At 49.5% G+C, this 11,018-nt stretch overlaps 1 protein-coding gene across 1 annotated transcript; it reads left to right on the forward strand.

Moving 5' to 3' along the window:
- Window positions 1-4,342: 4,342 nt before the first annotated feature.
- Window positions 4,343-10,736, forward strand: ap3s2 (adaptor related protein complex 3 subunit sigma 2). The gene is made up of 6 exons (XM_086174578.1): window positions 4,343-4,530; window positions 5,110-5,201; window positions 6,029-6,140; window positions 6,564-6,635; window positions 8,419-8,526; window positions 10,133-10,736. Exons 1-6 carry the CDS (start codon window positions 4,462-4,464, stop codon window positions 10,256-10,258), a joined length of 579 nt encoding a protein of 192 aa, XP_086030704.1. The 5' UTR covers window positions 4,343-4,461; the 3' UTR covers window positions 10,259-10,736.
- The last annotated feature ends 282 nt before the right edge of the window (window positions 10,737-11,018 follow it).

Raw genomic sequence — 11,018 nt, forward strand, 5'->3', positions numbered from 1 at the left:
TTTTAGCGGCGGGATTTTAAACGAGAATCGTGAAAACCAGAGCAAGACATTCAAATCGGTCAGCTTTCCACTGAATCCGTCCTGCTTCTCACATCGTCTCCCCGCAGGGACTGAAATACACCGGCGAACTTTGCCCAGAACTTTACGGTCCCGCCGTAACACCGGCTGTATCCGCGCAACACCATTTCTAAACTCTTTCCTCACTTTAGTGGCGATGAGCAGAGAAGAGCAGGTCAGATCTCTGAGCTCTGCAGCAGAAAACGGACGGAGAACAAAAGCGAACATGTGTGTCTGGTGTGCCGAAAGGAAAGCTGCATTTATTGAGTATAAAAAGAATTTTCCCATCCAGAAGAGGTTTCATTTCGAATATGATTTTGCATTCGAGGAGGACATGACAAAAGAGATGTTATTTTTTTTTTTGTCATTAATCCATGTCACCGCTGTAATGATCATTTATTTACTTTGAGATTTGAACCAGCAAGACTCACTTTGTGTCTTTGGTCCAAAGGACAGGCGATTTTGTCGCCGAACCAAATGTTCCTCCTTTAAAAATCGCGGCCGCCCCGATCGAAGGTACGATTAGAAGAACCTCATGAAGGCCGAGGTGAAGATCTGCGGCCACCCAGGAGCCCAGATACAGTGAGTCACCCTCTAACAAGTGCTCACTGTACCGACGTGACCCGCTTCGGCCAGGGAATGTCCAGCCTGTCCACTTGCATTTGTGAAGACCCCTCTAAAGCCCCCGTGAAGGCGGCCGGCGGCCCACCTACCTCGCCCGGCCCGCTGGGCTCCATTCTCGCGCTGCACTCATGTGGAAATAAGCCTGTTTACCACCAACGGGTCACACATGCTAATGAGCGTCTGTTTGTTTTCCACTATGCTCATGCAGGAGAAGGGAATTTAAAAAGCGGGAGCCGGTGCGGCGGCGGTGGGATGGGGGGGGGGTAACGGATGATACGGGGACAAACGGGTCCAGGTGGCTTTGGGGCTCTTATGACGGGGGAACTTAGATGACTGCGAATCGTCATCGCGTCGGGCCCCGGAGAGAAAATCTCCCGGAAATAGACGACGACTCGACGAGTGAAGGCCGGAAAATGAGGAGGAACGACTTCACTTTGTGAGGAAGCTGCAAGAAAATCAGGATCACGGAGGAAGTGCCAGAAAATCCAGGAGAAAACAACAACGCCGGCAAGAAAGTCCTAACTCCGCATGTCAGGTGTCTGCTGCTTTGGGATTCCATCTCCACCCAGACCGAGCCGGGCCCCCGACCCTGAACCCGACCCTGAACCCGACCCTGAACCCGACCCGACCCCCGTCAGACATGTGACCCCGCTGTGTGACCGGTCGCCGCGGCGACAGATGGACGGATCGCTCACGTGTGACCCGGCCCGTAAACACACCGTCCACACAAACAAGGGAACAATAGGACGTATGGGGGGTCATCGGACACTTGAGGGGGGCGTCATGGGGAACGTGCACTGCTGGAGTTACAGGACACGTGAACAAGGGTTACAGGACATGAAGGGGGTTTGTGGGAAGTTTGCTTCATGACAAATGTGATTTCTGATAAACACATGCCGCTGCTGGTTACCAAACATGTCTTGTTTATCTTTTGAGAGTTGTTTATTTCCACGCTGATTTTCTAACCAGTTTCTAGCCGGTTATTTCAGTCATTTATTCATTCTGTTCATTTGGTTTTATTTTTTGCAGATTTTTCCGGTCAATGTTCGTGGTAGTTTTTTATTAACTTGATGAGCTGGACCGTGTGGGAGAAGGAAGTCTTGGCCTCTGCTGAGGCTGGATGGATGGATGGATGGATGGATGGATGGATGGATGGATCGATCGATCGATCGATCGATCGATCGATCGATCGATCAATTGATAGATCAATGGATGGATCTGTTATTTTCAATTCACCTGTTGCTCATCGCTTGCTTCACATCTCCGATTTATTGAAGATAAAATCAGCAGACTTGATGGGAGACCAATATTCATCTAAAATAAATCGTAAATAAATATTCTGAAATATTCCGGACCTTTTAAAAAACAAAAATAGCAGAAACTTCAGAAAATAAAACACGATCAATGAAATAGTCTTTTTTTTTTTGGAGTTAGATGTCATTAATGAACCTCAGAAAGCGCCGCCGAACAGCGAAGGCCCACGTTTTTGACCAATCAGAAAAGACCGAGCTCCACAAGCCCCGCCCAGGAGGCCTCTGGAACTTTGGAGAGCGCTGGCTCCCGAACAGGAACTTGTCCGATGGGTTCGTCGAGGACCGCACGGAGAATCGGGTTCCTCTTCGGTCCAAACGCTTGCCTGAGTTCCGTCCTTCCGTCGGTCGCGGCGTCAGCAGATTTCACGGTGCCTCAGACGCCATCAATGGCGAGGCCGAGGCGGGCAGGTGCAGCCGCGAGTCCTCGTGTTTGACTCGACGTCAGGGCGGCTCACCAAAGGTAGCCTCACAAAGGAGCCCGGCTAATTGCTCTGGTGCATTAAACCCAAAGACCGACCGCTTTACGTAACATGCAGGGAAGTTGATGACACTCGGGAAACCTTTATCTGCAAAGTTGACCTCAGTTTCTCTGATATAGATTTATTTTTCGTGTTTGGTTGAAAGACCGCTTTGCAGCAAGACTCGCCAGTGGGAATAAATCTAATAAATTCTCCTCGTCTGACTCCATCCTATCTCAGGTCAATAATCAGCTCAATGGAAAATGAATCAAATGATCACATTTTGATGTCATGGCTATTAATGAGATTTATGAGGCGGCGCCAAAGGACAGGCCGGAGAAAGAGGCGTCACTGTCTTTGTGATTTACACGTCTTCTGGTGTAAAAGGTTTCAGGCGCCGCAGATAACCTGTTCAAATGTCATACCAAAGATATTAGTTATAATGATTATAGATTGATTCACTAGGGCTGCGGTGCCTCAGCGGACGCCGCTGTTTGTTAAACTTCGAGGCGGACGAGCTCTGTCCGTGTGGGAAGAAGAGGTAGTCTGAAATAACAGATTGTACCTCATTTACTACGTATAATAGAGAAGGACAGAGAAGGTCAGGAGGAGCTGCATTGTGCGTTTGCAGACCTAGAAAAAGCAGACGACAGGGTGCCGAGAGAGGAACTATCACAGTTTAGGAGGAAGTCTGGAGTGGCAGAGAAGTATGTTAGACTGGCGCAGGACATGTATGCTCGCTGTGAGACAGTGGTGAGGCGTGCTGTAGGTGTAACAGAGAAGTTCAAGGTGGAGGTGGGACTCCATCAGAGATCAGCTCTGAGCCCCTTCCTGCTTGCAGTGGTGATGGACAGGCTGACACATGAGGTTAGACAGAACTCTGCATGGACCATGATGTTTGCAGATGACATTGTGATCTGTAGCGAGAGCAGAGAACAGGTGGAGGAACATCTGGAGAGGTGGGGGTATGCTCTGGAAAGGAGAGGAATGAATGTTAGTCGCAGCAAGACAGAGTATCTGTGTGTGAATGAGAGGAACTCAGGTGGAACGCTGAGGATACAGGGAGTGGAGATCAAGAAGCTGGAGGGCTTTGAGCCCTCAAGGTCAACAGTCCAGAGTGTAGGAGAGTGTGGAGAAGAGGTAAAGAAACGGGTTCAAGCAGGTTGGAATGGGTGGAGAAAAGTGTCAGGGGTACGAAGAGATAGGAGAACATCAGCCAGAAGGAAAGGAAAGGTGGAAGAAACAGTGGTGAGATGATCTACAAACACTGACAATGATCAAAAGACAGGAGGCAGAGCTGGAGGTCACAAAGATGAAGATGTGGAGGTTCTCTTTGGGAGTGACCAGGATGGAGAGGATCAGGAATGAGTCCATCAGAGGGACGGCACATGGTAGATGTTCTGGAGAGAAGGTCAGAGAAGCCAGGCTGAGATGGTTGGGTCATGGACAGAGGAGGGAGAGTCAATATATTGGTAGACGGATGCTGGAATTGGAGGTCTCGAGGAAGACCAAAGAGAAGATGGATGGACGTCGTGAGAGAGGATATGAAGGTATTTGATGTGAGAGAGGAGGATCCAGAGAATAGCGTTAGATGGAGAAGGTGGATTCCCCTGAAGGGAAAACCCTAAAGGAGAAGAAGAAGACTTCATTTCCTCCGTTCATGCACCTCCTGGTGTCACCACTACGAGGTTCACTTACCCAGCTGAGCCAGCACAAAATAATCCTTTAGTATACAAAAAAAACAAGAGAAAAACACACGTATTATGAATAAATGTGTATTTACGCGGTTGAATATAAATAATAATATACAATTAAAGGAACTTTGCAGGAGCGGAACCGTGTGCGCGGTGAGGCCGGAACCAATGCTCGACTTCCGGGTTGCAGGTCGAGCCGCAAACAAGGAGGCACCGTCTGGTCAGCTGAGGGACGCCGTTGCTAATGTCAACACCGACCGGCGCCTAACACCCCGAATTTATTCCTTCGTTTGCCTGACAGCTTGCAGAAAGAAGATGATTAAAGCTATCTTGATATTTAACAACCACGGAAAGCCGCGGCTGATCCGCTTTTATCAGTATTTTGTAAGTGTTTTAACTGTTTTGGCTCCGAACATTAGCAAACATTTAGCATGCGGCTATACCTGATAGCATACCCGTGATTGATTCCTCTTTCGTTTTTATTTACGTGTGCTTTCTCCGTTGTCTTCTCCAAAAATATCGTGGAACCGTGTTTTGTGTGTACTCCGTTGTTTTATTTGTAACCCAGTCAATCCACAACAAGCTCACGGTTTGTTTATGTAACATTTGCTAGCATGAGCTAATAGCATTATCGATCTGCAGCCAGACAGCGGTGCCGGGCTGAAAACAGAAGCTAAAGTTTTAGGTCGACCTTTTCCTATCGCCACAACAAATACCCGCATTTTCTTTACATTCTCACAATGACACCAGTCTTGCTGATGTTTTATCAATGGCTGCAGCTGCTGTATAGCGTGAGCAAAATAGTAATTGGCCAGGAATATGGGGCTTCCCACGTCGCCAGCAAACGTTCTAAGCGATTCTAAGCGATTCCTGCAACAAGTAGACAGACAAAAGAACAGATAGCAACCGGTAACGTATAATTTGAAGTCACTCATTTGACCGTGGCAAATGCTTCCCTTCCAGGCTGAGGACATGCAGCAGCAGATCATCCGTGAGACTTTTCACTTGGTGTCCAAGAGAGATGACAACGTCTGCAACTTCTTGGAGGGAGGAAGGCAAGTGGACAGACTGCCTGCAAAAATACAGATGCTCCTCTTCTTCTTTTGCTTTTGGCTTTTGGCTTTTCCCTTCAGAGGTCTCCAGACCGAATCCACCCTCTCCATCTACCCTTCTTCTCTGGATCCTCCCCGTCACATCTGCTACCTTCATATCCACTCGCAGATGCAAAGGGCCGCTTTAAACAAATGTGTTTTGAGTTGTGGTTTGAAGTGGGGGAATGACTGGATGTTTGTGAGTTTGGGTGGCAGTGAATTCCAGAGCGGTGGTGAATGTGGAGGAGGTGGAACAGATATGCGTGGGCGAGGCTGTGGATGGCCTTGAACGTCAGCATCAGTAGTTCAGTCAGGAATGACTCAAAAAGAAATACACAACTGGCTTGAAAAGATCAAAAAATATTCTCATACAACAACAAAATACAACGTCATTATCAGAAGAAACGGTGTAGAAAATGTGCCTTAGACTGTGAACTGATAAATGAGAAATCGCTTACGGTAAAGAGGGAATTGACAGCCTGAACCTCAGAATCCTGAGGGAGAACGGCTGAGAGGCGAGTCGTCCTCTCGGTCCGGCTGTGAGGCCGGATTTGCCATCTGGGCCACGACGGTCCACTAGATGGAGCCAAAGCTCCAGACGTGAACCAGGACTCGGTCCCCGTCTCTCCCTCCGAGGCAACCGGTCGCCGAAATGCAGCTTCATAGCAGAACATCCTCTTGGTCCGTTTAACTTTGTTTTTCTCCAGCGGCTCGGTTCGGAGGAGCGGACGTCCCTCCCGTCGGAGAGTCGTCGGTTCGACGCCTCATAACGTGCCTCGCTGTGTTTTCAGTTTGATCGGCGGCTCGGACTACAAGCTGATCTACCGGCACTACGCCACCCTCTACTTTGTCTTCTGCGTGGACTCGTCCGAGAGCGAGCTGGGCATCCTGGACCTCATCCAGGTGGGCTCAGCTTGTGACTCGATCCCCTGGAAGCCCAAGTCCCTCTATCACTCACTACTGAAATACAAATAAGGGTGACAGACATGACACTTTACAAGCTGAAACACATCGTTTTCACCCTCTGGCGAGGTGTTTGTTTTTTTTTCATTTATTTATTTATCCATGTTGCTGCACATCACACCCCGCAGTTACGCAACTCCAGTTAAATGTCCTCTGGTGCACCTGATCTGGTGTCATTCCCCTGAAATATGTTTTTTTAGAATGAATTCCAAGGTTGTCGCACCTTCGGTCCGATCAGGTTTGGTCAGAAAGCACGGCACAGTTCAGCCGCTCTGCGTTCAGTCAAAGTGTGCAGACCAGTGTGCGGGTGACATTTCAATATGTATTTAATATCTTGACAAGTGCTTGACTCTCCTCCGCCAGGTGTTTGTGGAAACGCTGGATAAATGCTTTGAAAACGTCTGCGAGCTGGACCTCATCTTCCACATGGACAAGGTGAGAAACGTTTCCTTTCCGACCCCACATCCCGCCTCGCGCGCTCCGTCGGGCAGCCGGTCGATTGAAAATCATCTTGAAAAATGCACCGCAACATTCGAGGGCCTGTTAGGTTTTTTTTTTTTTATTCTTAATTTTCCGCTGCCTGAGGTCCTCCTCACCTTCACCTCACCTCCTCACCGCCTCGGCGAGTCTCTTCCTCCCCGTCGGAGGCAATCGCGTGTGTTCTCCGCCGACACGATACAGGAAACGCAAGCTGAGATAATGACCGGCGCGGAAGAAGCAACAATAAGTAGCTGATTGAATGGCCAGGTTGCCAAATACCTTGGAGGAACCCCCTGAGGAAACAGTGGGTTCAGGGTTCTCTCTGCGGTGGAGGTGAGGCGCAGTGTGCCAGGACACAGATCCGCCTCCCTTGTCATCACCCGTATTCTGACGCCGACGGACGACCCGAGTCAGGCGGTCTGATCCGAGACGGCGTGTCAGCCCTCTGAGCTCTGTCAGCTGCAGAGGAAGGTGACCTTGACTTTTTTTTGGCATCTTATTAAATTGTTTTATTTGTATTTCCAATCTGGTTTAAACAAACTCACAGAAGAGACACAGTCAGAAATGACCCAGTTCTCGTAATATTTTGCAAAACCCATCCTCTTCGAATTTGCATAAAAGAAATGTGGAACATTTAAAAATGTTTTTGCAAAGTCATCGTATTGTGGCGAATAATAAATTGGGGGAAGAAAAAAAAAAACAAGCTTCTGATTCTCGTGATGGTGTTTTTCCTCCTCGCCATCCAGCTCCAGTTATTAGTCTGCGGCGCCTCTTCCTTCTGGCGGTCTGAGCCTGGTGAAGTTTGGAAGCTTCCAGCTTGAGTACGGGAGCAGTGTCTTGTTATTTTCCACCCGGGAGCAAACGTGGATCCTCCCGGCTGCAAGCGCAGAGACGATGGTGGAGATGTCAGGGTTCGTTCTCCCCCCTTACATGTTTGAATGTATGCGGCCTAAAAGCAGCCGAAGGAGAAGAAAGTGGATCCTTGCTTGCTTTCACATCCGCCGAGCCCGTGCTGGTGGCGGCGGCGGCGGCGGCGGCGGGGTCACCGGAGCGCTAATCACGCTCGTCTCTCACCATCTTGATTGAATTTTCCCCGCAGGAAACTGACGTCACGGCGTCTCAGGAATGTTCCCGAGATGAATTGTGGAAACATTTGTGGCCCGGGAGGAAGAGGCCTTTGCTCTCGGAGAGCTGCGTTGCCCGGGCGACAAAGACCCGCGCAAGACTTTTTCGATTGTGATTCGTATCCCACATGTAGGATTCATCAAGCACTTCCCGTCCCTTTGGAGTCGAATGTAATATTTCTCGGTCCGCTGCGGGATTATCCCGACCGTCCCGGCATTGATTGGATATGAAAATGATCTTTGCCCCCGGAGATTCTAGGATTCCGTCAAAACCCGTGTTTTCTGCGCTCGTCTCTCTTAAAATGCGTGCCTACTGTAAGCGATCACGTGGTCACAGTGTGAAATCTGCTTCTCAGCGGCAGATAATCACGCGGAAATGTTGCAGGTCAACCTGGAAATCGTTCCAGCTGCACTCAGAGCTTCTTTCAAACGTCCCCAGCTGGTGTGCTTATCCATAATTTGTGCCAAAAAACGTGAAAACGGTTCAAATCCAATGATCTAAAGCCCAATGACCCGGTGCCACAGACCCGCGGGAGACGTTCACGGCCCCAAACCTGGTCCGGTTCGTGGTCATGTCACCACCGGTGCTGGCTAACACCCGTTTCTGTCGGCAGGTCCATTACATCCTGCAGGAGGTGGTGATGGGCGGCATGGTGCTGGAGACCAACATGAACGAGATCGTGGCCCAGGTGGAGGTGCAGAACCGCATGGAGAAGTCAGAGGTCAGGCGCCACTCCTTACGGGAGCGTGTGAGCGGTCGACGCAGAGATGCACCTGTTTCACTTGAGCTAGCTTATCACACACACCCCCCCCCGCTAATTAGCTTAGCGCAGTGAATGGCAGCCTCTGATTAGCGGTAGCCATCGAATCCACTCCTGCGGCCGCGCACCGGTCGCCACATTTGGGAATCAACGCCGCGGCTACTTGTCGGACCGAGGTCCGGACGCCGCCAGGTCACGTGCTGACCTGTAAAACAATAGACCAGCTCTGCAGGAGGTTCCCCCAAAAGTGCCATCATGGCCGAACACTTGACGTCACAGCCAGAGAGAGAAAGATTCCTGAATCTCACAGACCGTGAGAAAAGAACATGTATTTGATGAACCCGTCATTGTCGTGCTAAGCTAACTAGCGATGAGCTCTCCGGCTCACGTAGGGGAAAAGGGAGTACCGTCATCAAGCTGATGAGTATCTTGTAGTTCCCAGAGAAGCACTGAGGTCATAGAGTTCAATAGAAATCCATGGAAGTCCTCCAAACGTTCAGGGACATGTTTTTTCCTGGACCAGCTGTTTGCAGCTGCTGCTACTCAACATGAGAAGACGTGAGGGGCTTGTTCTGAAGAAGTGATCCAGACGTGTTAGCATCGCCGCTTCAGTTAGCTCGAACAGAAAGGGTCATTATCTTCAGCTTTTGGCATCATTGTTGTGCAATCTCTGTTTTTTCCTGTTATTTCCACTAAATCGTGTACATTACAGTCATACCTTGACTCGAGTTAAATCGGTTCTGTGACCGAGCTCCTGACGCCAAATTCAATCTCCACGTTAAAATGACATGAATCCGTTCAAGCCCCTGTATTTGTTACATGGTTTTAAATAAGAAACATTGACTTTATAAATAAACAGGGATCAAACATAACAACATAGAACAGAACAGAATGTAACGACATTTATTTCAAGTGTATTTACTTGAGTTTATTAATCTCAAGGTTATTAATCCTCCTGGCTCCACCCTTAATGCTACAATGCTATGCTAAATGTAGCGTGCACACTTTGCTCCACTTTATGTCTAAATTCCATTTATGGACGGAGTGAGGCTGCTAAACTTAGCTTACCGGCTCCACCCTTAATGCTACATTAATATGCTAACTTTGCTACACTACAATCCTCTTTCTAAAACCAGCAAATCGTCCCCGACCCGCTTCCGACGACACATTCCCGCCTTCGTCGCACCAAATCCCCGTAAACGTCTCCTGCCTTGTCACAGAAGATGCTCTCCGACACCAAATGTCACCAACAGGAACTTCTCCATCTCTTCATGGACGAGTTCACGACCCTTTGTCTTTAAAACCCCATTTCTTGGACAGCGGCGGCCATGTTGGCGTCAAACGCTCACCCCGCTGCTCCAACTCAGATCTGAGCTCCGATCACAAAGCTAAACATCCACGGAGCCACGGCCGGAGCTCGGAGTTAAAGCACTCCTATGTCAAGGTACCACTGTATTATAAAAGTCCACAAAACTAGCCAAGGTTGTGCTGAATTGCAACCGCTGCGTGATCAGTAAGCCCTGTTAGCTCCAGCTGCTAACCTCCGTGCCTCCGTGTGTCCCTGCAGGGGGGTCTGTCGGCGGCTCCCGCCCGCGCCGTCTCCGCCGTGAAGAACATGAACCTGCCCGAGATCCCGCGCAACATCAACATCGGAGACATCAATATCAAAGTGCCGAGCCTCTCCCCGTTCTGAGGACCCGCCCGGGCCCACCCTGTACTACTGGTGACCCCTGACCCCTGACCCCGCCCCGCACTGAGGTTTTGTATTTGAACCGCTCGCGTCCTCACTGGGTCACGTGACCCGGAGACGGGCCGTGTGATTGGTTGCACTTCTGTCCCCTGCTGTAGTTCCAGGTGACCCCCCCCCCCCCCCCCCCGGCCGCCCCGAGACATTCCAGTCAATCATCTCCTCGTCCTTCTGTACAGTCCATCTTAATCCCCGCCAGAAAAGTGGAAGTTGTCCGGTGTCGTGTTTTCAAAACCGTTCCCAGGTTTTTAACGTGCCGTGGATAGAATCTTCGCCAAAACTACCGGAGAGCGGCTTTTTCTGTCCTGTGTGCGTGTGTGTGTGCGCGCACGTGTGTGTGTGTGTGTGTGTGTGAAGTGTGTTCAGATCTCATTACAAGTATTTTGAAAGACCTCTTCCAAGGAAAATAAATCTTTCAAAACAATCTCTCCGTCTGTTTTTTTTTTTTTCTGCAACAACAATTCTTTTTTTCTTTCTTTCTCAGCTGAGTTGGCAGGATGCGGTGAGACTCCGTACCTGACACACAAACACTTTGGAAGACTTAGCCGCCACAACTATTGACTCAGTCACATTCTTTCAGCCCCCTTCTTGTATAATATACCTTTTTTTTTTCCTCCTAAAATTCAGCCCCCCTCCATCCGCCCGCATTTCAAGGAAAACCTGCGGCTGCTCTCGTCGCCTCCCACCTTCTCCACGCGACGCCTCT

Source organism: Fistularia commersonii, chromosome 27 (assembly GCF_037954325.1).
Source record: "Fistularia commersonii isolate RoL2024-O1a breed Wild chromosome 27, RoL_Fcom_v1.0, whole genome shotgun sequence".
Lineage (NCBI taxonomy): Eukaryota > Metazoa > Chordata > Actinopteri > Syngnathiformes > Fistulariidae > Fistularia > Fistularia commersonii.

Bases quoted from the DNA above. Each gene is read 5' to 3' on its own strand.
- ap3s2 (XM_086174578.1), top strand. From the start codon at position 4,462: ATGATTAAAGCTATCTTGATATTTAACAACCACGGAAAGCCGCGGCTG. The intron at 4,531-5,109 runs GTAAGTGTTTTA...CTTCCCTTCCAG, and splicing joins TCCGCTTTTATCAGTATTTT to GCTGAGGACATGCAGCAGCA. The intron at 5,202-6,028 runs GCAAGTGGACAG...CTGTGTTTTCAG, and splicing joins AACTTCTTGGAGGGAGGAAG to TTTGATCGGCGGCTCGGACT.